At 48.4% G+C, this 26,391-nt stretch overlaps 1 protein-coding gene across 1 annotated transcript in view; it reads left to right on the forward strand.

Annotated features, from left to right (window-relative positions):
- The first annotated feature begins 233 nt into the window (after positions 1 to 233).
- The window catches only part of LOC125488278 (RING finger protein 212B-like), a 62,010-nt gene continuing 35,852 nt past the window's right edge, over positions 234 to 26,391 (forward strand). The window contains exons 1-8 of the mRNA XM_048621209.1: positions 234 to 339; positions 1,304 to 1,356; positions 5,228 to 5,302; positions 11,899 to 12,014; positions 14,750 to 14,810; positions 15,387 to 15,415; positions 18,962 to 19,008; positions 21,058 to 21,118. Of these exons, the coding sequence (XP_048477166.1) occupies positions 234 to 339; positions 1,304 to 1,356; positions 5,228 to 5,302; positions 11,899 to 12,014; positions 14,750 to 14,810; positions 15,387 to 15,415; positions 18,962 to 19,008; positions 21,058 to 21,118 (548 nt within the window). The remainder of the gene's footprint in view (positions 340 to 1,303; positions 1,357 to 5,227; positions 5,303 to 11,898; positions 12,015 to 14,749; positions 14,811 to 15,386; positions 15,416 to 18,961; positions 19,009 to 21,057; positions 21,119 to 26,391) is intronic.

Raw genomic sequence — 26,391 nt, forward strand, 5'->3', positions numbered from 1 at the left:
AAGCCGTGGAGGTAATGAGGGAGGGACGATGAATTGGGAGTGAAGGATGCACTGTGAGGAGGAATAGGATAGAGTCACTGACGTTGGGGGTGGGTAGGCGAAGGAAACGGAGTGAACGAAAATTGAAATTTCTGAGATGGAAAGCCTATTTTTCTCTCTCCCTGCACTTTGTTGAGTGACCTCTGCGCTTTGCTAATAGCCTTTTACCCCTTTCAGCCCACCCCCTCCAAAGGATGGACTGGATCCACTGCAATAAATGCTACCTGAAACCATCCAGTAACATCCGCTTCAGCATCTCCAACTGCAAACACATAGTCTGTCACAAATGCATCGAACAAGGTAAGGATGGGTGTGGAATTACGCCGCCTGGGAGGGTACATGGCAGCTACCAGATTGCTCTGCACCCTACAGTCCTGAGCATCTCCCACAGCTGGCTGACCGGTGATTATTGTTAAGAACCAGACCAAATCCCCTCAAACTATATTAAGCCGAGACCCTAACTTTTTCTTATTTTAAAGGCAAGTTCCAAGTGTTGTGTTCCAGATGCAATTCACCTGGTCCAACTACCAGTCTTGAAGCAAAACACACGTTATTCATACACTATTGTCAATACAGGACAAAAGAAAGATGAAATTGGAGTAACTTAACTCTGTTAGGGAACTTAACAGAATAACAGATTATTTTACTACTAAACAGTAACTGTTCCAATTTTGTACCATCCCACAAACACACCCTTGGCAAAAGGCAAGCCCAGAAAAATAGATTGCCTCACATGCAATTCTAAAGTCCAGTAGGAAAAACATGAAGAGGAACCTCTTGAGAGAGAGAGAGAGTGGCAGGGAGAGATGAACTGTAGGTTCAAAACCCCAGCAACTCTGGCTTCTGAAAAACTAAAACTAAAACTCCTGGGTCTGTGGGAGCCTTCCCCACCCATTCAGGCTGCTTCTATTGTTGCTACGTTTAAAAGAGCAAGCTCAAGGCCTCACAAAATGTTTACTTTATTGGCTTTGGAGCAGACTGCCCACCACCTCTGTCACAACCGTTCTTCACTTAAAAAGAACAGGACAAAATGCGCCTCTTAAAGCCATAGCATCATCACATCATCTGCAGCTCGCTCCTGTCCGACAGGGAGACCTCTGGGGTGTTTAAAAGCGCGGGAAGTTTGTTTACAAAGTAGCGCACTAACAAGACACGCTCCGGTATCTGATCGATATGTACGGCCCGGGGACAGCATGCAGCCATTGGCGATGAATGGTTTCACATGTGTCTCTCTCCACATCCCTCTCTCTTTTCTTTTTAACAGATAAATGCAGCGTCTGTGGAATGGCCTGCAAACACTTGGCACTGACAGACAATGTAAGAGTCGACTGACTGATCTCCATTACTCCTGCTCGATTTTGGGAGGGGTGGGGGCGAGTGTGGAACAGAGGACTTGGGGTTGGGGGGGTACTTGATGTCTAGTTGGTGAAATCGTGGAACACGTATGAGCACAAAGGGTGTGAGAGATTAGGAGATTCTCAGTGCCAGCCGTTATCAGTTAGTAATTTTGAATATAATGTTGATGGATTTTTGTTCCTCTAAGTTAAAATGGGATACAGTCCAAAGGCAAATATGTAAAGTTGGGATGCAGTTGGACCCTCGATTGGCAGAATCATTCAGAGGGGATGAGCAGCCAAAACCTCTTCCTATTTCGGTTTCCTGTTTAAGAGAATTACATCTCTGTACAATTTAAAACAATGAACTGTTACAATCCCAGCTGCTGATAATACTGGACCAGTCATATCGAATTGCAGTGAAAAACTTGGCTTGACAGACCACAAGCTTTACTTTTTGCAGTTTGATTACCATGGGTGGTCAGTCACCGCACATAATCACACGAGGCTGCCAATGTTCTTCAACAAAAGGTCGCAAGTTTGTTACACAAACGGAAAAGAAAGGGCTATATAGATACATGATGGCTTAGGAAGTTCTTCACGGAATCAGCAAACAGTGTTCAACTTTGTTCCCCCACAATATTCTTCACACACACCCCATACTAGTTGAGGATCGCGCCTCAGTTTCTCACTTAGAGTTATAGAGTCATACAGCATGGAAATGGGCCCTTAGGCCCAACTCATACATGCCAAGTTTCCCAAATTAAATTAGTCCCATCTGCCTGCATTTGGCCCATATCCCTATAAACCTTTCCTATCCATGTACCCGTCCAAATGTCTTTTAAATGTTCTAATTCTACCACTTCCTTTGGCAGCTCATTCCATCCATGCACCACCCTCTGTGTGAAAAAGTTGCCTCTTAGGTCCCTTTTAAGTCTTTCCCCTCTCACCTTAAACCTATGCCCCTCTAGTTTTGGACTCCCCCCTACGCCAGGGAAAAGACCCTGGCTATTCACCCTATCCACCCATTCACCCTCTATAAGGTCACCTGTCAGCCTCCAACACTCTAGGGAGAAGGGTCCCAGCTGATCCAGCCTCTTCTTATAACTCGAGCATTTCGGTCCTGGCAACATGCTTGTAATTTATTTTTTGCAACCTCTTCAGTTTAATATATTCTTCTTATTGGCAGGATAAAGTTACTGGCTGTACACCTTAACCCTTCCAAGAGCAGGCGTTAGCAGAGTCAGGCTGTCACTGGGTTCGTGATCCCAGAGACTAATGCTCTGGGGACGGCATGTGCAAATCCAGAATTGGAAGCTAGTCTCAGGGATGGTGACCATGACAACCGTTACCAATTGTGGTGAAAAACCCCATTGGGGTCACCAGTGGGGGGCACGGGTGGGGGGGGGTGGGGTAGGAAATGGTGGGGGTCGACTCTGAAGAGTCCTCAGTTGGTAGCCAGTTAGAGGTGGACCTGTGAAAGGGTGTTTCCTGTTGGTTGGGGGAATAATGGTTGCTGTCTTAACTGACTGTTTGCAGTCTTGTTGTTCTCAAGACCTTCATGCCGGTTCCTGTGACTTAAACCACTTTCAGTTCCGACAGCTTACACAAACTGTCACAGCTTGGAAACGTGAACTGACATGGCTTTCTCTGGGGTGAGCAGTTTTATGAGGGGTGCATCGATTACTGCGAAGTGAGTATTATGTCGGATGTGTTTGAGTGAGCTGTGTGTGAGGGGGATGTGCAACAGTGAAATGTTTACAAGGTCATGTGTGTTACAGTGAGCAGCGATTGTGAGGCAAGGTGTGTGTGTGTGAGAGTGTGTGTGTGTAGTGAGTTACGTCGGATGTGTAATGGTAATGGCCACCTGGGGGGCAGTGACACAGTGGTAATGTCACGGGAATAGCAGTACCCAAAGGGAGGTGCTGACCTCGGGATGTTATCACTAAACAGTTAACCAAGAGACCCAGGTAATGCTCTGGGGACCTGGGTTCGAATCCAGCCATGGCAGAATGTGACTTTGATAAAGGTCTGGAATTAAGGGTCGAATGTTGACCATTAAACCATTGTTAATTGCCAGAAAAAAAAACCCATCTGGTTCACCAGTGAATGAAATGGCCATCCTTACCTGGTTAGGCCTGCATGTGACTCTGGAGCATGTTGATTCTCAACAGCCCTATGGGCAATGAATTCTGGCTTCGCCAGCGATGCCCACATCGCCCGTGAATGAAAACCCAAGCCAATGCTCTGTGTTCAAATTTCATCTCAATCGCAGATGATAGAATTCAAATTCAATAAAAATCTGGAATAAAGACTTGGCCTAATGGCCCACTGTTATTGCCATTGATACGATGCTGGGATAGACAGCCAAACCAAACCAGCCTTTTTCACTTCTGTGTTCACAACACTGTAAAAGTAAGACCTTGAAAGACCCTCAAAGTTGACCCCAGTGGTTCCTAACCAGACTTTGAATAACCAATTCCAGACTCTGAGTAATCAATTCCGGGCACCAGGTTGCATCTTAGAGAAAAGATTTAATAATTGCAATAACTTTAGTAGAGGAAAATTAAACTACAAAATCATCCAGTTGGTCTATGCAATAAATCCAAAAAAGCCCTTTGTTTTCAGCCCATTTGCACAAAAGTCACAGACAAATAAACACAGTTAAGAATTAGAACATAACAATTGTGGCACAGTTGCAGTGTCCCTGCGTTCAAGTCCCACTTGGTCCATATACCTGTCTGACAAGCTGGATTCAAACTATCTACAACAAAACTGGACGGATAATTTAAGTAGTTTTCACACTGCACTGTTCCACAGACATAGATAATGACTTCTTGTTTGATTTCCTGAAGATGTCGATCAGGGTCAGCTTTACAATTCACTCAATAAAGGCAATAACATTTATAACTTAGTTTTCTATTCTCCAAGCTTCCAAGAGTTGGTGGGGAAGGATAGGCAGGGAGCTTTCAAACCTTCACGCTATAGCATCAACAACCGAACTCATTCTCTACAGGAAACATAGCCCAAAACCCAATTCAGACTCTGAACACTGTTGACCCACTGATCGTTTCCCCACGAGGTGTCAGCCAACTGCTTGACCATAAGATGTTTTGCAGACCTTTTAGAACCAATTCCCAGGTACCGACCTCCTTCATAACCAACTTCGTTTATTTGTTTAAACATGAAGGAGGAATATTGTTAAACTTGAGAGGGTGCAGAAAAGATTGAGAAGGATGTTGCTGGGGTTGGAGGGTTTAAACTATAGGGAGAGGCTGAATAGGCTGGGGCTATTTTCCCTGGAGCATTGGAGGCTGAGGGGTGACCTTCTAGAAGTTTATAAAATCATGAGGGGCATGGATAGGATGAATAGCCAAGGTCTTTTCCCCCAGAATAGGGGAGTCCAAAACTAGAGGGGCATAGGTTTAAGGTGAGAGGGGGAAGATTTAAAAGGGACCTGAGGGGCAACCTTTCCACGCAGAGTGTGGTGCATGTATGGAACGAGCTGCCAGAGGAGGTGGTGGAAGCTGATACAGTTGCAACATTTAAAATGTATTTGAATGGGTACATGAATAGGAAAGATTTGGAGGGATATGGGCTAAATGCTGGCAAATGGGATTGTTTGATTTAGGATATCTGGGTTGGCACGGACGAGTTGGACCAAAAGCTCTGTTTCCGTGCTGTACATCTCTTATGTCTCTATGACCTATGTGCGTGTGGGTGAGGTATGGTGTCCGCAGAGTAATGGACAGCTCCAGCCCCACCCCACGCAAGACAGTGGCACATTTTCTAGACAAGGAGGCAGTAAGGGCAGTTCAACCAGGGACTCAGAGTTCATCCTCTCTTTCTTTCAGATTGCAGATCATGAGAAAATGTACTTCAAAAAGCCGTCCGAGATCTGCCGCAAATACCTGGAGCACATCGCACAGGTCAGTGTCGCTTCCAGAAGGACTAATGTGGAGAGAAACTCTTACTGTTGTTGAAGCTACACATCTCGGAACACTGGGCAATTTAGCATGGCCAATCCACCTAACCTGCACATCTTTGGACTGTGAGAGGAAACCAGAGCATCTGGAGGAAACCCACACAGACACAGGGAGAACGTGCAAACTCCACACAGACAGTCGCCCAAGGCTTTTGCGAGAACCGGTTAGAGACAGGGACAGCAGGAGTGATGGTGAATTTAAACGGATGTGTCTGATTTCTGTAATCAAATCCTTATTGTATGAGAAGAGGGAGAGTTTTCCCGAAACAAATGGAGCTGGATTTTGGAAGGACTGTGAGCAAATTGCAGGTCTACCTGCATAATATCTATCATAGAGATGATGGTTGAGGTTAATCTGACGATGGGGCGATGGCCTAGTGTTATTATTGGCAGACTGTTAATCCAGAGACCCACTTAATGTTCTGGGGACCTGCGTTCGAATCCCACCGCAGCAGATGGTAGAATTTGCAGTCAATAACTATCTGGAATTAGGAATCTAATGATGATCATGAATCCATCATCGATTGTCGGGAAAAAAACCCATCTGGCTCACTAATGTCCCTTAGGGAAGGAATCTGCCATCCTTACCTGGTCTGGCCTACATGTCACTCCAGACCCACAGCAACGTGGTTGACTCTTAACTGCCCCCTGGGCAATTAGGGATGGGCAATAAATGCAGCCTGGCCAGCGACACCCTCATCCTGTGAATGAGTAAAGGATCAGCATGGTTTTGTGAAAGGAAGTTCATGTCTCACCAATTGATTTTAGTACTTTAGTACGAGTGGCACCGTGGCTCAGTGGTTAGCATTGCTGCCTCACAGTGTTAGGGACCCAGATTCGATTGACGGCGTGGAGTTTTCCTAGTCTTCCCCCCGCCCATCTGCGTGCATTCCCATTGTGCTCCGGTTTCCTCCCACAGTCCAAAAGATGTGCGTGCGCAGGTTAGTGTGGGTTAGCCATGGGAAATGCAGGGTTACAGGATTAGGATAGGGGTGTGGCACTGGATGGGATGCTGTTCGGAGGGTTAGTGTGGACTTGATGGGCTGACTGGCCTGCTTCCACACTGTAGTAATTCTATGATGATACTTTGTGGAAGGACCATGTTCTGGAGTACCCTGTTTGGGTTGAGAAAAGTCATGTGATGAGGTGCTCCATCAAAGGTTATGGTGCAAATGAACAATTCATGGTGTACACGGTAACATTTTTTAATGTATTGTTTATTTTTTAAAATTTATTCACGGGTTGTGAGCTTTGCTGACTCAGGTAGCTTTTATCACCCCGTCCTGAATAGCACCTTGAGAAGTTGGCAGTGAGATGCCTTCTTGTCTTGCTACAGTCCACAAACTGTAGGTTGACCCACGATGCTGTGGGAGAGTGACCCAGCAACAGCGAAGCTGCAGTAATATATTTCCAAGTCAGGATGGGGAGTGGTCAAAGAGGAACTTTGCAGAGGATGGTGTTCCCATGTGTCTGCTGCCCCATGTCCTTCTAGAAGACGTGGGTTTTGGAAGGTGCTGTCTGAGGAGCCTCTGTGAGTTTCTGCAGCGCAGCTTGTAGATGGTACACACACTGCTGCGACTGAGTGTCGGTGGTAGAGCGAGTGGATGTTTGAGGATGTGGTGCCAATCGAGCGGGGGCTGCTTTGTCCAGGATGATGTTAAGCTTCTTGTTGTTGGGGCTGCACCCATCCAGGCAAGTGGAGAATATTCCGTCACACTGCTGCGTGTGTGCCTTGTAGATGGTGAACAGGCTTTGAGGAGTCAGGAGGTGAGTTACTCACCACAGTATTCCTACCTTCTGATCTGCTCTTGTAGCCACTGTGTTTATGTGGTGAGTCCAGTTGAGTTTCTGGTCAATGATAACCCCAGGATGTTGATAATCGGGGATTCAGTGGTGGTAACACAGTTGAATGCCAAGGGGTGGTGGTTAGATCGCCTCTTATTTGTGATGGTCACAGCCTGGCATTTGTGTGACACAAATGTTACTTGCCACTTGTCAGCCTAAGCCTGGATATTGTCCAGATCTTGTTGCATTTGAACATGGACTGCTTCAGTATCTGAGGAGTCGCAAATGGTGCTGAACATGGTGCAATCATAGTGACCATCCCCATTCCTGACCTTATGATGGAGGGAAGGTTATTGATGAAGTAGCTGAAGATGGTTGGGCCTAGGACATTACCCTGAGGAACTCCTGCAGAGATGTCCTGGAGCTGAGATGATTAACCTCCAACAACCATGACCATCATCCCATGTGTCAGGTATGACTTCAACCACAGGAGAGTTTCCTCCCTGATATACATTGATACCAGTTTTTTTATGGCTCCTTGATGCCAGTTGAATGCAGCTTTGATGTCAAGGGCTGTCACTTTCACCTCTCCTCTGGAATTCACCTCTTTTGTCCATGTTTGAACCAAGGCTATAATGAGGTCAGGAGCTGAGTGGCCCTGGCGGAACCCAAACTGGGCATCACTGAGCAGGTGCTGCTTGATAGCTCTGTTGATGACACCTTCCATCACTTTACTGATGATCGAGAGGAGACTGATGGGGTGGTAATTGGCCGGGTTGGATTTGTCCTTTTTTATAATGTACAGGACATACTTGGGCAATTTTCCACATTGTCAGGTAGATACCAGTGTTGTAACTGTACTGGAACAGCTTGGCTAGGGGAGCGGCAAGTTCTGGAGCACAAATCTTCAGTACTATTGCCGAAATGTTGTCAGGCCCCGTAGCCTTTGCAGTATCCAGTGTCTCCAACTGCTTCTTGATATCATGTGGTGTGAATCAAATTGGCTGAAGACTGGTATCTGTAATGCTAGGGACCACTGGAGAAGGCCGAGATGGATCGTGCACTCAGCACTTCTGGCTACGAAAGCTTCAGCCTTATCTTTTGCACTGATGTGCTGGGCTCTTCCATCATTGAGGAAGGGGATATTTGTGGAGCCTTCTCCTCCAGTGAGTTGTTTAATTGTCCACCACCATTCACGACTGGATGTGGCAGGACAGCAAAGCTTAGATCTGATCCGTTGGTTATGGGATCGCTCAGCTCTTTCTATCACTTGCTGCTTTCGCTGTTTGGTATGCAAGTAGTCCTGTTCGATGGCTTCATCAGGCTGACACCTCGTCTTCAGGAATGCCTGGTGCTGCTCCTGTCATCCCCTCCTGCACTCTCCATTTGACCAGGGGTGATCCTTTAGCTTGATAGTAATGGTTGAATGGGGGATGCCCAGTCTTAAGTTGTTAGATCTGCGTGAAGCCTGTCGAGCTTCTCAAGTGTTGTTGGGGCTGCACCCATCCAGGCAAGTGGGGAGTATTCATCACACTCCTGACTCGTGCCTTGTCGGTGCTGGGAATGGGCTCTGGGGGGAGTCAGGAGGTGAGTGACTTGCTGCAGGATTCCCAGCCTCTGACCTGCTCTTGTAGCCATGACTGGACTAGTATCCCCCAAAATGATGATTTCGGCAGGAATAGAAAATTGTCTGTGGTTGACGAGTTGTAACGAGTAGTGTGCCACAGGGATCCATGTCGGTGCCTCAACATTTGACAGTTGACACAAATGATTTGAATGAAAGGTTTATTTGCGCAGTTTTCTGATGACACAAAGATGGCTGTGAAAGTAAGTTGTGAGGAGGATGTAAGGGAGTGTAAAGGGATTTGGCGGGTTACATGATTGGACAATGATCTGCTTGCGTGGATTATGGTGTAGGAAAATGTGAAATCGTTCTTTTTCGTAGCAAAGTAACACAAAGAAACATCTGATCTAAATGGTGAAAGAGCGCAGAGCTTTGAGAGCAGAGAGATCTGGATGTCCTGCTGCGTTGAATCACAAACGGGTAGTATGTGGGTGCCATAAATAGTTAGAAAAGCTGATAGATTCTCACTGTTTAGTCGTCATCGGCAGTCCATCACAGATGAGGATGTGACTCTCTTCCACTCTCAGAGTGAGTCCGTAGGTGGCTGTACAGACCAGTTTGGCTACCGCAGGCTCTGAATTGCGGCAGAAAGTGGTGGCAGGAAGGGATGGGTGGGGCACCGTGGTGGCAGCGCGCTCCTTTCGCTGTTTTCCCCTGGCCTCTGCTTTCACCTCACGGCGAATCTCGAGGTGCTCGACGCCTTCCCGGATGCTGCTCCTCCACGTTGGACCATCTTGGGCCAGGGATTCCCGGGTGTTGTTGGGAATGCCGCACTGGGAACAGAATGTAAGAGGAGCTAGGTCATGCTTAAGTTATTCAGGGCACCTGCAAGACCACAAATCTTCTGGCCCGTTATGTGTCGGTTGCCTTATTTACAGAAGGTTATGAAAGTTTTGGGGTCTGTTCAGAGAAAGTTTACCAACTGTTTTATTGGGAAAGGCTGGGCTCATGTCTGCTGGAGTTTAGAAGAGTAAGAGGCGACTGGATTGAAACACAAGATCCTGAGGGATCTTGACAGTGTCGCACATTGAAGGCTGTATCCACCTGTGGGAGAATTTAGAACCAGGTCACTGTTTAAAAATCAGGCTTCACCCTTTAAAATGGAAACGAGATGAAACTTTTCGCACAGAGGGTGGTGGGTCTGTGGAACGATCTTCCTCAAAAGGCAGTGGAAGCGAAGGCCTTCAGTGTCCCTGGGTCAAAATCCTGGAATTCCCTCCCTAGTGGGGTCTGCCTACAGCACGTGGACTGCAGCAGTTTCAAGAAGGCAGCTCACTCCCACCTTCTCAAGGAGGGCAATTAGCGACGGGGCAATAAATGCTGGACCCGGTCAGCGACCCCCACATCCCTCGAGTGACTAAAAAAATGTCCCCGAATATTTTTAAGGCACGACTGAAAGGTTGTCGGGGGTAGGCAGGAATGTGAAATAGTCAGATCAGCCATGATCTTATTGAATGGTGGCGCAGGCTCAAGGGGTTGAATGGCCTACTCCTGTTTCGGTTTTGTACATCCAGTGGCAACAGCTCTTCTGTCCTCAGTCAGAGCATTGAGTATAGGAGTTGGGACGTCTTATTGCAGCCGTACAAGATGTTGATGAGGCCACATTTGGAGTACTGCATGCAGTTCTGGTTATCTTACTAAAGAAAGAACATTATGAAACTAGAAAGAGTGCATAAAAGATTTACTGGCTTGCTACCTAGACTGGAAGGTTTGAGTTATTAAGGAGAGGTTGGGTAGACTGGGACTTTTCTTCCCTGGGGCGTTGGAGACTGAGGGGTAACTTCATAGAGGTTTATAAAATTATGAGAGGCATCGATAAGGAAGATAGCTGACAGCTTTTCCCCCATTGTAGGAAAGTCTAAAACTAGAGGGCATAGGTTTAAGGTGAGAGGGGAAAGATACAAAAGGGGCAGTTGTTTCCTACAGAGGGTGGTGAGTGTCTGGAATGGGCTGCCAGAGGTATTGGTGGAAGTGAGTACAGTTTTGTAATTTAAGAAACATTTGGTCAGGGACATGGATGGGATAGGTATGGAGGGACATGGACCAAATGCAGATAAATGGGACTAGTCTAAATTGTGAAAACTGGGCGGCATGGACAAGTTGGGCCAAAGGGCCTGTTTCCATGTGGTAAGTCTCTATGAATGAGTAGGCTGGTCTTGCTGTGAAAACATTGAACCCAGCATGGGTCTGGAAAGTTGTAAAGTGGTCACTGTGGGAAGTTCCTGAAACCTCCGACGACTTTTCTTGGTGCAGTGACGGAGGAGGAGAATGTTGAGACACAGAGTTGGAGTGCACCAGGGAGCTGGTGGGCAGCCCTCCGACTCATGGGGCGAGGCGTTGCTCTGTGGCAGTCAGCTCATGGCTGGAGAGAACGCCCGCTCTGGCAGGGCAGCCTCTGCCATACCCTTCTGCAGAGAGTAAGGAAGTTCAGGAAGGGACCAGCCTCCATCTGCCTTCTTCCTCAGTAGCTGAGCTTGCCACAACTCTTTGGCTGTCCCTGTGGCCTGATCACTTGGCCTTTTGGGGAAGGAGGGAGGGGGCGTCAATCCTGTGGGCTGCACTGGAAAGTGGTCATCCAACCTTTGGTCTCCCCAGTGTAGGAAAGGTCTATATCTAAATTAATCTAGTCCCATTTGCCAGCACTTGGCCTGTATCCCTCTAAACCCTTCCTATCTATGTACCCATCCAGATGCCTTTTAAATGTTGTAATTGTACCAGCGTCTACCACCTCCTCTGGCAGCTCATTCCATACACGCACCATCCACTGTGTGAAAAAGTTGCCCCACACATCTGTTTTATATCTTTGCTGGTTATGGTGCTATGAAGCTGTTGAATCCACATTCGGAAACACCTCCCTTGCCACGAGGTTTCCGAGGGTTACCCTGATCAGCTGCAACCACTGTTTAATGTGCTATGGCAATTTAAAGGGGCCGCTCTGGACTATGAGTACACAGCAGCTGTTACAGCCTCAGAGCTGGTGACCCCCAATGCTTCTGCTGGTGATAACCGCGCCCCCCCGCTCCTCCCTGACACCAGGGACCCCAGATTATCTGCCCCTGGGGACAGTGCTGTGCATATGATCTTGGATGTAAGCTATCTACTCTCTGACGCGTCTCGTTGCTCCTTCGTAGGTGACAAGGTTCCAGAGGAAGCAGACTGAGCTACTCCTTTCCTTCTACAAGCACAAGATTTCTAAAATGGAGGCTGCCCTGCAGGAGGCGCAGTGCAAAATAAGATTGCAAGAGAAGTAAGTGTGAGCATCTCCATCAGCCAGATTTAACACACCTCCACATTCAATTCTTGTGCAGCACATCATGTCAATATTGCTGATAAGAGGGGCATGTTTTCCAAAAGTTTTCACCCTGCAGTGAGTGACACATTTGCTCGTGGGGACCGGTCTTCCACAAACAAAAGGAATCTGTTCCTTGGATGATCTGGGAGCTTGGGGAGCCATCCGCTCCCTGTTGGTTACTCCGTAGCGATGTGTCGGCCAATCAGAGTGGGTTTTTCCAACCAATCAGCGCCCTTTTCTCCTGTCATGTGGATTGTTGTAACTGTTTGAAAATTGACATTCTTGTGTTTTTGCTCCACTAAAGGCCAAATGAAAACCTTCCACAACAGGTCTCTCTCCTCCCCAGTGTATGATCCCTGTGATTCAATGCTCTCGCTTGTTTGAATATTCCTCCAATTTAATGCTTCCCCTGCTAGCTTTTATCAGTATTCCTGCGGAGACGAACAACCACATAGCCTGTGTTTTAGCAATGCTGGTTGTGTAATGAATTTTTGGCTGCTGGACGCTGGGCTGACATTTATCAACTGGTACCTGTGGACTGTATTCCCTCGCGAGGAGCGCATCGTCGTGCAGAAATCTGTAGCGTGCACACACCCAGCCACAAGAACATAGACAGCAGGACTAAATCATTTGGCCTGTCAAGCTTGCTCTGCCTCTCGGTACGATCCTGGCTGATCTTGGCGTCTCGGCTCCAGTTTCCCACCCTCTGCCCACATCCCTCGGTTACCCAAGAGGCCAGAGATCTTTTGATCCCGGCCTCCAAAGTACTCGACGATGGAGCGTGCACAACCCCCAGGGGGAGAGAATTGCAACCAGTCTAAATCGTCTGAGGGAAGGGAGGCCCCTTATCCTTGAGACAGTGAGCCTCCACAACCAGGGAACTCTCTCTCTCTGTGCCCTACCCTGGTCAGACCCTTCAGAGTCTCGAATATCTCCGTGAGGTCACCTCACATGGTGATCAACTCCATTTGATCTATTGTTGTCACATGTACCTCCGTACAGTGAAAAGGTTTGTTTCGCTTGCAGTACAGGCAGATCATAACTTACAAGGACATACAGATCATTGTGTGATTGAACAGAGCGAGGCATACAAAAGAGTGAGGCTGCACAGGAAGTGTACAAAAGCAAGATCAACATCAGATTTGAAATTTGAGAGGTCCATTCAGAAGTCTAATAACAGAAGTACGTGCGTTTAAGCTTTTGTACCTTCGGCCTGATGGAAGAGGTTGGAAGAGATTATGACCGGGGTGGGAGGGGTCTTTTATGATGTTGGCTGCCTTTCTGAGACAGAGAGAAGTGTAGATGGAGTCCATGGATAGGAGGTTGGCTTGTCTGATGGATTGGGCTGTGTTCACAACTTTCTGCAGTCCTAGGCAAAGCAGTTGCCGTACCGAACTGTGACAGGATGCTCTCTGTGGTGCATCTGTAAAAGTTGGTGAGGGTCCTCATGGACGCAGCCTTCTGAGGAACTAGAGGCATTATTGTGCCCTCTTCACCGTTGTGCCTACGTGGGTAGTCCAGGACAGATTGTTGGTTAGCCTGGGCGACATCAGCCCCTTTATCAAACCTGGGGGAACATTGGCTGTGGTGTCTCCCCAACCTGAGAAGGCAAGTTGGGGGTCGGGGGTGGGGGGGGTGTGCAGGAACAGCTGGACCAGGCAGACGGTGACCCGCTGGCACGCAGACTGTTCTTCCACCTGCAGGGAGCCCTTGGGGAATCGGGCCTTGTCCCCACGGCGACGTGGTCAGGGGAATCGTGATGTCAAGCTTCTCCTCCCAGTGAGTCTGCACCCGAGCAGTGGGGCAGCATGGCACAGTGTGGGCCACACGCGCACCTTAAGGGGCCTCATTGAGGCTCCGTACAAGAAGAGGAGACGTCAGGCACTTGTTGTCTAGCAGCGGCGGAGGGGTGCATGACTTCAGTCTCCCAAGGGATGGGTTCACTCCCACCCAGCCCCCAATCCCACAGTGTCATGACTGTACTGCGACCTGAAGGCAGCCCTCCTCGAACGATAAGTGTGGCATGGTGGCTCAGTGGTTAGCACTGCTGCTTCTTGGGACCTGGGTTCAATTCCACCCTTGGGCGACTACCTGTGCGGAGTTTGAACATTCTCCCCCCATGTCTGTGTGGGTTTCCTCCGGGTGCTCTGGCTTCCTCCCACAGTCCAAAGACGTGCGGTTTAAGGTGGATTGGCCATGCTAAACTGTCCATGGTGTCCAGTGCAGGCTTAGGTGGGTTAGCCATGGGAAATGCAGGGATAAGGGTAAGGGCATAGGTCTGGGTGGGATGTTCTTCGGAGGGTTGGTGTGGACCCGATGGGCCGAATGGCCTAACTCCACATTGTAGGGATTCGAAGGCAGCATGGATGTGGTAGGAGCACTACCACCACCTGCAAGCTCCCTGCCATATCACACTCTATTGGGGCGTTCCTTCACCCTCTCGGGTAAGGAAGCCTGGAGACTCCCCCTCAGCCTAAAACCTGCCGCACTCTGGGTGTACGCTAGCCACAGTGGTTCAACAAGGCGGCTTGCACCCACATTCTCGATAGAAACTAAGGATGGACGGCAAATGCCAGCCTGCGATTGGAGCTGGCCAAAACAAGTCCAGATTCCCGTGAAAGTATAATGGAGAATGAACAGGAAGAGGGTTTTAACTTTTTTCTGTTTTCCCCCCACCTCCCCCACAACAGGGAGACGGCAGCGCTGAAGGGCCAAGTGGACAACATGAAAAAGCTGCTGTCTGTGGCAAAGGTGAGACCCCTCACCTGACTGAGGCGTCTGATCGGAGGCTGGGGGGAGCAACCGTCCCTGTGCTGATGATTACCCAATGTTAACTCCCTCGCCTTGACAACGTCCACCTTCCCAGCCTAGCCTTTCCTTCCCCCTCACCCCCCCCCCCCCCCCCCCCCCCCCCCTCGCCCTCCCCGCCCCCTCTCCTCTCCCTCGCCCTCGCCGTCCCCCCTGCTCTCCCTCGCCCTCGCCGTCCCCTCTGCTCTCTGCTCGCCCTTGCCGTCCCCTCTGCTCTCCCTCGCCCTCCCCTGTGCTCTCCCTCGCCCTCACCGTCCCCTCTGCTCTCCCTCGCCGTCCCCTCTGCTCTCTCTCCGTCACTCGCCGTCCCCTCTGCTCTCTCTCCGTCACTCGCCGTCCCCTCTTTGCTCTTGCACTATTGCTGCCCTCTAAGCTTGCTTCCTTCCATTGTCACTTTGTCTGTGTCTTACCTTCTGATTCTCACTTGTCTTCTGCTTTCCCCTGTTCATTTGGTTAGCTATTTTTGGTCACTTGCAGTATTCATCATTTTAAATGAGTGTTTGTTTCTGTTTTCTGCAGATACCACCTCATGACCTCCAGCTTCGAAGGTCAGTATTTTGTATTTCAGCTCCAAGTGTTTCAGTATGAGCCGATTTTAGATGCTCATTCTTCCTCCAGCATTGTTGGGGGTTCTGTCCTCCCTTTTGCTGCTCTGTGTTGAAGCAAGTGAACCCGCCACTAACCTTTCCCTCTTTCTTTTCTCTGTGACGGGGAGGAGCGTTAACATTGGAACAAGCATTTACTGGTCAGACATTGACTTTCTCTCTCTGTCTCTCTCTCTCTCTCTCTCTGTCTCTGTCTGTGTCTCTCTCTCTGTCTGTCTGTCTGTCTCTCTCTCTCTCTCTCTCAAACTCTCTCACTCTCTCACTGTCTCTCTCTTTTTCTCTTAGTCACATCCCAGTCGTCACCACCCCTGAACTAACCAGTACCTATTGTCGTTGACTTACAGTAAAGCAATGGCCACAGTTTTAAAATTCTGACCTTTGTTTTCAAATCCCTCCTGGTCCTCAATTCTTCTGCTCCCTGTAATCTCCTCCATCCCTTCAACCCTCTGAGATTTCTGTAATCTCTTCCACTTCTGGCTTTGCACGTCTTCGGCTTAATCCCAAATTTGTTACGGTGCAGAAGGTAACCTCTTGCTGTCTGAATGAGTGTGTCACTAAGTCTCGTTCTCTCTCTTTCTGTCAGTAACCATGCACCTTGATCCTCTTCAAAGAAACAGTCTAAACAACCTTTCAGTGCCTTGATTGAACCTGCTTTCGTCCACATTCTCTGACCCTGTGTTCCAGAACTACTCACTGCATGTCAAAGATTCTCCATCTGTCACTTCTGCTTCTTCAACCAGTGGTTATTACTGATTGGTGTCCTCGCATTCTTAATCCTCTCTCAAGTGGGAAGAGTTTCTCCACTTCACTGGAACCATTTAGGATGCCTCGGGTAACAGTAAAGTTGCCATAGCAGCATAGGGCTACTTTCTCGTCAGACAGTCACAACTGGTCGTGGTTTAACCTGAGGGTTACCATGCCTCAGGTGAGAGGACAGGTTAAGAAGTTTAAGAGTCCTTCATGGTAACCTCAAACCGTGCTGGAGCTGAGCCCACGCTGTTGGCATCGCAAACCATCCATCCAGCTTATGACAGTTCCAACCCCACTTCCATCCTTCCGTAGACTCAGCAATTCTTCCTCTTGGTATTAGTTTGAGTCACTGATGTCAAGTGGTGACAGATATCTACACAGAGTTTTCTGCAGAATTTGGAGCAATCATGATCAACAGAATAGGTTTATGACATTGTACTTAAGAGCTACTTAAATTCAGTCTGCACTACATGACCCTTGTGAGATTGTGAGGCTCGATATAAGAGTAAATTCATATCTCTGTTAGCTCCCACTGCTTGTTAAGCTAGGTCAGCTGGAACACTGAGATACACACTGTACCGGTTAGACACACACTGGTTAGCTCCTCTCGGGATCACAAGGTGTAGAGCTGGATGAACACAGCAGGCCAAGCTCAGAGGAGCAGGAAAGCTGACGTTTCGGGCCTAGACCCTTCTTCAGAAATGGGGGAGGGGAAGGGGGTTCTGAAATAAATAGGGAGAGAGGGGGAGGTGGATAGAAGATGTATAGAGGAGAAGATAGGTGGAGAGGAGACAGACAGGTCAAAGAGGCAGGGATGGAGCCAGAAAAGGTGAGTGTAGGTGGGGAGTTAGGGAGGGGATAGGTCAGTCCAGGGAGGACGGACAGGTCAAGGGGGCGGGATGAGGCTAATAGGTAGGAGATGGGGGTGCGGCTTGAGGTGGGAGGAGGGGATAGGTGGGAGGAAGGGCAGGTTAGGGAGGCGGGGACGAGCTGGGCTGGTTTTGGGATGCAGTAGGGGGAGGGGAGATTTTGAAGCTTGTGAAGTCCACATTGATACCATTGGGCTGCAGGGTTCCCAAGCGGAATATGAGGTGCTGTTCATGCAACCTTCGGGTGGCATCGTTGTGGCACTACAGGAGGCCCAGGATGGACATGTCGTCTGTGGAATGGGAGGGGAGTTGAAATGGTTCGCGACTGGGAGGTGCAGTTGGTGAGTGCGAACCGAGCGTAGGTGTTCCACAAAGCAGTCCCCAAGCCTCCACTTGGTTTCCCCGATGTAGAGGAGGCCACAACGGGAACAACAGATACAGTATACCACATTAGCAGATGTGCAGGTGATCCTCTCGGGATCAGTCCTTTGTGTGCTGGTGATTGGAATTTATCTTGTAGTGCCTTTGCGGGTGGCACAACGGCTCAGTAGATAGTGCTGCTGCCTCACAGCGCCAGAGACCCAGGTTCGATTCCAGCCTTGGATGACTGCCTGTTTGTGTGGAGTTTGCACATTCTCTCCCCGTGTCTGCGTGGGTTTCCTCCGGGCGCTCCGGTTTCCTCCCACAGTCTAAAGATGTGCAGGTTAGGGTGGATTGGCTGTGCTAAATTGCCCCATAGTGTCCAGGGATGTGCAGACTCGGTAGGCTAGCCATGGGAAATGCAGGGTTACAGGAATAGGGTAGGGGGGTGTGGATCTGGGTGGGATGCACTTTGGAGGGTTGGTGTGGACTTGATGGGCCAAATGGCCTGCTTTCACACTGTAGGGATTCTATGATTCTATGAAGTGTAAGCTAACCCTTTCAGCTATGAACTGTATCGCACAACAATGTGGACTCAAACATCTCCAATGGCTTCACCAATGACCGTCCCTCCAAAACACGGTGCTACATTTTCCCTGCAGTGTCCGAGGCTGAGAGGTGACTTTATAGAGGTTTATAAAATCATGAGGGGCATGGATTGGGTGAATAGTCAAAGTCTTTCTCTCCAGGGTAGAAGAATCCAAAACTAGAGGGTATAGGTTTAAGGTGAGAGGGGAAAGATTTAAAAGGGACCTGAGGGGCAACTTTTTCACAAGAGGGTGGTGTGTATATGGAATGAGCTGCCAGAGGAAGTGCTAGAGGCTGGTACAATTATAACATTTGAAAGGCATCTGTATAGATATATGAATAGGAAAGGTATAGACGGATCTGAGCCAAATGCTGGTAAATTGACTAGATTAGTTTGGGATGTCTGGTCGGCATGGATGAGTTGGACTGAAGGGTCAGTTTCCATGCTGTACAGCTCTATGACTCTATAGGTGTGTGGGGATACAACTGCAAAATATGGCACATGCTGGAAACCAGAAAGGAAAGCAGAAAGCTCTGGAAACACTGGGCAGGTCACACAGCCTAGAAGGACAGAATTAATGTTTTGGTCTGTGACTCTTTTGTCAGATCATGAGGATGGAAGTTTAAAGACTGATCGAATTAAAGTGTTTAAAGTTCTTAAAGGATTTGACTGTCTGGTTAGAAAGTATGTGTGAGGTGAGTCTGAAACAAGTGGGCATAACCTTAAAATCAGAATGACACTGTTCAGGGGCTGTGGCCTCCTCCTGTTCGTGCGTAACAGTCTCGCGGGGAGGGTTGAATGGCCTCCTCTTGTTCCTCCATAACATTATCAGAGTCTTCACAGGAGTAGGCAGAGCACGCTAATTATGGCATGCCCCAGAACATATTGCATATTAATTATTTCTCTTCCTTTATCCCCCAGGTCCAATAACACTCGACCAATTGCCATCACTTCTCCCTCAAGCAGAGGTAAGTGTGACCTGCCTCTGAGCTGGAGTTGTTTTGTCACAATAAAAACCGAAAGAACTGCGGATGCTGTAAATCAGGAACAAAAATAAAGTTGCTGGAAAAGCTCAGCAGGTCTGGCAGCATTTGTGAAGGAAAAAACAGAGTTAATGTTTCGGGTCCAGTGGCCCTTCCTGTTTATTCCTTCACAAATGCTGCCAGACCTGCTGAGCTTTTCCAGCAGCTTCTGTTTTTGTTTTGTCACAAGTCTCTCTGATCTACACACTGTTTTCTTTCTTTCTTGGCCACTGGCGTATGTGAGGCAGAGACTCAGGCCCACAGTTTTGAGTAAACAGAATAAAAAACAAACAGTGCATGGTTTGTTTCTGCCCATAAGACCAAAAGAAAGATCAGTTGTGATCTTACTGAATGATGGAACAGGCTTTAAGGGATGAGTGGCCGCCTCTTGTTCATATGTTCATTGATGAAGCAGTTGAAGATGGTTGTGGCTAGGACACTACCCTGAGGAGCTCCTGCAGAGATGTCCTGGAACTGAGATGACTGACCTCCAACAACAATCATCTTCCTATGTGCCAGGTATGACTCCAACCGGTGGAAAATGTGCCCCCTGATACCCACTGATTCCAGCTTTGCTAGGGCTCCTCGATGCCACACTAAGTCAAATGCAGCCTTGATGTCAAGGGCTGTCACTCTCACTTCACCTTTGGAATTCAGCTCTTTTGTCAACGTTTGAGCCAAGGCTGTAAAAATGAGGTCAGGAGCTGAGTGGCCCTGGCGGACCCCAAACCGGGCATTACTGAGCAGGTTATTGCTGAGCAGGTGCTGCTTGGTAGCACTGTTACTGACACCTTTCATCACTTTACTGATGATCGAGAGTAGGCTGACGAAGCGGTAATTGGCCTGGTTGGATTTGTCCTTTTTGTGTACAGGGCATAACTGGGTGATTTTCAACGTTGACGGCTGGACGTCAGTGTTGCAGCTGGAGCAGGGAGCGTGACATTCATCAGTTTCTGGGAAGGTTTTCCTGAGTAACAGGTTAAAGGAGGCTGTATAGTCTACCCTAGTTCCCATGCAGGAAGTTCAAGGACTGAATGGCCTCCTCTGTTCTATTGTAACAGTGTTGAGTTTATGTGTGGACTCCTGTTCCTGTGGAGCAGATGTGAGATACTGAATAACACCCTCTTGTCCGTGTGTAACAGGCTTGAGGGGCTGAATGGTCTCCTCCTGTCCCCATGTAACAGGCTCGAGGAAGAGCCTATTGGCCGCCTCGTTTTCCCACGTAACAAGTTCAAGGGGTCTGCATGGTTCACTCTGGTTCCTATGTATTAGATGGAGAGGGGCTGAATAGACTTCTGCTTGTGTGCAGCAGGTCTGAGGGGCTGACTGGCCTCCTCTTCTTCCTGCATACAGACTCAAGGGGCTGAGTGGCCTCCTCATGTTCCTCTGTAACCAGCTTGTCCTGTCTGGATGAACCAGAAGGAACAGCAGGAGGTTCCTGCAGGAGGAACAGCAGAAACTTCATCCCTGACCTGTGATATGGTAACCCTCAGGTTAAACCACCATCAGTCATCTCTCGCTAATGAGAGAGCACCCTCTGAGACTATGGTGACATATATGCTAATATATGAGCAAAATATAGCATCTAATATGAGGAAAAGGGAGAAGACTATTTATGCCCTTTCAATTGTTCAGTGTTATAAGAGGCCGCAGTTATCTACCACTTCCAGTTCTGACAATTAATCTCCTTGCCCTTTGTCTCGCTGTGTTACTGCGGTGGAGATAGGCAGTCTGGTCAGTCAATCATAAGCAGGGCCTTCAATGGGAACGGGTATAGAGCTGTGATGGATGCCTCTGACGTCTGGTGGCATGCCACGTTATCTCTGCCCAGCGTTAGGCTGAGAATTGGATTGACGTGATGATCGGAGGATTTGGGATCATGGTACTGCTGTCCTGTAGGGTTGCTGGAATTGGATGACCGGGCTATCTACAACACGTTCAGCTCATTGTTGCGAGCGGTAACAGGTAATCTGTTGTCTTCTTGTGTCCTTGCAGTCACACCGAAACAGACACCTCAGAGTATTGGGTCGTACAGCGGAAACACTGCCTCCAGCAGGTAGGTGCTGTAACAATCAGGCTGAGCACTGACTGGGCGTGGTGCGGGAACCAGGGACAGTCTCTTGCCGTTTGCGGTATGGTCACGGTGATAACACAGGAAATGCCACAGCCAGTGCACACATAGCATGATCCCACGAGTCCCGGCACCCAACCAGCATTCCTTTATCGCACCTCGTAAAGGTACTGAACAGTTGGGATTTCCAAACTCAATTTGACACCAAGCTGCAGAACAGATTCTCAGGACAGAAAGCCAGCAGCTTTCACAGTGGAAGGGGAGAAGAGAGAAAGATAGAGAGCTTTAGGGAGGGCATTCCAGAGCGAAGGGAACCCAGACAGTCAAAGGCACAGCCGCCACTGGTAGAGCAATGAAAACCAGAAGACTCTAGAGATGCCAGAATTGGAGGAGCACAGAGATCATGGAGGCTGATGGGTTGGAGGATAATCAAGGGGGTGGACAAACTGTCGAAGGAATTGAAAACAAGAGTGCGACCGTGATAAATGACGAGCTGATCTGTTTTAGCAATGCTGGTTGTGAGGTAGATAATTGCCCAGGACACCAGGGAGAACTGTTTTGAATCTTTGATCAGGGGCTGGTGACCTTTCCGCCTACCTGGTAGAGCAAACAGGGCTCGGGTTTACAATCACATCTGAGAGATGGCTCCTCCAACTGCACAGATAATTACTGAACTTAGACTCTCGTCCACAATAACTTCCGTCTCCCGTGGATATCGGGCTAATGCAGTATGGTGGGGTGGTGCCGTGACATTGAAATCTGAACTGCTCCTTCTCTGTGTGGGACTGAGCACCAATTATAGCCTCCGCCACCCCATTTCTTGCACAGCGTGATGTGAAGTTTGCCCATACTGTCACAGGCAGTCCTGAAGTCATAGAGTTACACAGCATGGAAATAGATCCTTCGGCCCAGTTCCTACATGCCGACCAGATATCCTAAACTGATCTGGTCCCATTTGCCAGCATTTGGCCCATATCTCTCTAAACCCTTCCTATTCATATACTTATCCAGATGCCTTTTAAATGTTGTCATTGTACCAGCCTCCACCACTTCTGCTGGCAGTTCATTGCATACACCTCTGGGTGAAAAGGTTACCCCTTAGGTCCCTTTTAAATCTTTTCCCACTCACCTTAAACCTATGCCCCTCTAGTTTTGGACTCCCCTACCCTGGGGGAAAAGACCTTCACCCTATCCATGCCCCTCATGATTTTATAAACTTCTCAGTCTACGCCAGTCCAGGGCGGGAAAACCCCAACCTATTCAGCCTCTCCATATAGCTCAAAGCCTCCAACCCTGGCAACATCCTTGTGGGAGCAGCTGTTGTTGAAATTCCTCCCTCTACAAGGGCTGATGAATCCTCTGCTGTCAACATCCTGGGGGTTACCGTTGACCAGAAACTGAACTAGATCAGTGTGGACCATAATGTGGCTACAAGAACAGGTCACAGGCTGGGAACTCTGCAGCAAGTCACTCACTTCCTGTCTCCCCCCAGCCAAAGCCCTGTCCCACCATCAACAAGGCACAAGGCAGGAGTGTGATGGCATACTCCCCACTTTCCCTGGATGGAGGCAATTCCAACAACAATCGAGAAGCTCGACACCATTCAGGGACAAAGCAGCATCCCCCGCTCAATTGGTGCCACATCCACAAGCATTCACTTCACCGACGCTCAGTCGCAGCAGTGTGTACTAATTACAAGATGCCCTGCAGAAACTCACCGAGGCATCTTAGACACCACCTTCCAAACCCACGTCCCTCGACCATCTTGAAGGACAAGGGGTAGCAGATACATGGGAACACCAGCCCCCTTTAAGTTCCCCCTCCGAGCCACTCCCCATCCCGACTTGGAAATATATCTGCTGCTCCTTCAGCGTCGCTGAGTCAGAATCCCTGGAATTCCCTCCCTGAGGGACATTATGGGACTGCAGCGATTCAAGGGGGCAGCTAGGGAGGGACGGGCAATGAATGCTGGGCCCAGCCAGCGACGCCTACGTACCACAAAAAAAAACACAGCAAAGAATCCGTTTCAGTGGGAAAAGGGGTCTTCTTCACTTGGTGCACCTTTGCTGATGGCTGTCTGGGGCAGTCCTGGGAGGGACGTGTTCAAAGACAAGAACCACACATTATTGTTGGGGGTCTCTTGCCTTTTAGGGGCTTATGGTATCCGTGATTTTAGTCCTGCTCGGATCTTCTCGTCGTGTGAGGCAGACCTTGAGGTTGGAAATAGTTGAGCTTCCCCTCCTGGTAGCTGTACGTTGCCCATATTTCTCAGCCAGACACCAGGGTACTGAGGATGCAGACCCATTAACCACTACAAAAAGAGTTGCTGTAAAAACACAGCAGGTCTGGCAGCATCTGTAGAGAGAAAACAAAAAACAGTTGCTTTAACATTTAGAGTCCACCGACCCTTCGTCAGAACTGAAAATCATAGAACCCCTCCAGTGTGGAAGCAGGCCATTTGGCGCATCGAATCCACACTGGCCGTCTGAAGACCATCCCACCCGGGCACACCCCTCCACACCCTATCCCTGTATCCCCACATTCCCATGGTTAACACACCTAGCCCGCACGTCCCCAGGCACTATGGAGCAATTTCCCATGGCCATTCGACGCTAACCTGCACATCTTTGGACTGTGGGAGGAAACTGGAGCACCCGGAGGAAACCCACACAGACATAGGGAGAGAACGTGTAAACGCCACACAGTCACTGAGGGGGAATCGAAACTGGGTCCCTGGCGCTATGAGGCTTCAGTGCTAACCAATGATCCACTCTGCCGGCCATAACTGGGGAAGGGTAGTATTTACACTGATGGTGGGGAGGGGTGTAGTGAAATGAGTACCTGGAGATGGAGCCCAGAGAAAGAGAGAAAAGGGATAGGCAAACAAAGAGAGAGCTGATGGGAAGCCAAAAGAGAGGATCAATGCTAAGTAGGGTGTTAATGAGAAGGGTGAATAGTTGAAAGCAGGTTGGCTGCTTTGGGAGTAACCCATGCAGTGCAGGACCTGGAGGGTGTGTGTGTGTGTGTGTGTGTGTGTGTGTGTGTGTGAGCGCGCGTGGGTGTGTGCTTGTGATCCTGTGTCAAGATTCTTAAACTCAAAGTCGTGCCCCGATGGTTCTAAGGTACCACAGTGGACATTGAGGTGCTATTCCTCCAGCTGGTGTTGAGCCTCAATTGAACACCACGGCAGGGCCGAGACATAAATACTGACCAGGGGAACACGATGATGTGTTAAAGTGGCAGTCAGCTGGAAGCTTGGGGACACTTTTACAGATGGAGCATAAGGTGTTTGGCAAAGAGGTCACCCAATCTGCAGCAAATACTGTGGACTGGATTGAATGAGGGGCAGGTAAGTGGCTGCCCATGGCTAACCCACCTAGCCTGCGCATCCCTGGATGCTGTGGGCAATTTAGCATGGCCAGTCTACCCTATCCTGCACATCTTTGGACTGTGGGGGGAAACCAGGGCACCCAGAGGAAACCCAAGCAGACATGAGAGTGAACGTGCAAACTCCACACAGACCGTTGCCCGAGGGTGGAATCTGTGGGATCTTGCTCAATGGCGACCGAGATCAGTGAGCGGTGAAAATAACCTCTTTATTGAGCATCCACAGTGACACAGTTTGAGGCGGCGATACAATCCAGAGTACAGTTTTACAGTAGCCTCTTATATACAGTTTTTGCATACATTAAAATTTTAGCACGATGGTGTCACATAGTTGTATCTATTGTACTCAGGTTTGTGTGACATCTGTCCTGGGGAAGCAGGAGATAGTTTAAGCACTTCCTAAATGCTGGCTGTTACTCCTGATGGGATTAGAATATCTGTCCATTCTGACCTTCTGTAATTAAGAGGTGTTAGTCCTTTTGTCTTTAAAGTTAGGAGTGTTAGTTTATTTCAGAATCCCCTTCCCCTCCCCCATTTCTGAAGAAACGTCAGCTTTCCTGCTCCTCTGATGTTGCTTGGCCTGCTGTGTTCATCCAGCTCTACACCTTGTTGTCTCAGATTCTCCAGCATCGGCAGTTCCTACAACCTCAGAAATTCTCAGTATCCTGAATAAAAAGTACAGAGGATATTAAACTGATCTCCTGCAGCTGGGTCATGAGATTTCATCTACCATTGCTGGTGTTTGACAGTTCCTACGCATTCATTCATGCAGTTTCACGGAAGTGCTAGATATAACACAGTGTGGAGCTGGAGGAACACAGCAGGCCAGGCAGGAGTGCTGTTTTGATAGTAAGTTTCTTAAAGGGGTTAGCAGCCCTATTTAATATGTATTTAAAAAGTATAAATCTGTACATTAGTACAAGATGGTAGTCTTAAATAGAAGGTTAGAAATAGGTAGTACAGTGTTATAGAAACACAGTAGGTAGTGTGTAAGGAAATTTAAAAGGGATTAAAAAGCAGCAGACTGTAGGGACACACTGGTGGAAGAAACTGTTTGGTGTCCTTGCAGTCTATTCAGGTCCCGAGAGAGTGACTAAGGGCTAATTAATATAATCTTTCCATAGTTTTGAGTGAGTTATGGAGACACGATGGCAGGGATGGCATTGTTCTGAGTAGGTTATGGTATTAACACTTGTTCAGGGCTAGCCTTTGATACAGAAACGGGACTAAACACTGCTTGCAGCATAAGGCTGATAAGAATTGAATGGTATAAAGAAACAGTAATGAGTTGGCAGCCTAGGAAGGGAAGTTTAATTTAGTTTATCTTGTAAGAGTAAACTGTACTACAAAAAAGAAGTTTTATGAATGAATGAATTGAAACGCGGTATAGTGAACATAGAATGCTTGGGAGTGAATTAGTAAAGAGAACCATAAGACAATATCTCACAAATCGAACAGTGGAACTGTGAGGCAGCAGTGCTAACCCGTGCCTGTGGATTTTGGTACAAAGGTAGAAGCAGGTTGGGGGGGTAGTAGGAACTGCAGATGCTGGAGAATCTGAGACAACAAGGTGTAGAGCTGGATGAACACAGCAGGCCAAGCAGCATCATAGGAGCAGAAAGGCTAATTACTGCTTGTTCATGTATTCCTATTTCTCGGTTTATTGGTCTTGAAACTGGTTAATCACGGGTGATTTTTAAAATCTCCAACATGTGCACTTCCAGTAAAGTGTAAATCAAGCAGGAGGTACACATCTGGTTGACTGTTTTCAGCCTTTTCTGATAACAAATAAAAAATCTTTCTTTCGTTTCAGCCTGGATCTTGGTCATTGATGGTTTCATGAAACTTGGCTCAATCTGTGGTCAGGTGAT

This window comes from Rhincodon typus, unplaced genomic scaffold (genome assembly GCF_021869965.1).
Source record: "Rhincodon typus isolate 14 unplaced genomic scaffold, sRhiTyp1.1 hic_rhity00000118, whole genome shotgun sequence".
Taxonomy (NCBI): domain Eukaryota; kingdom Metazoa; phylum Chordata; class Chondrichthyes; order Orectolobiformes; family Rhincodontidae; genus Rhincodon; species Rhincodon typus.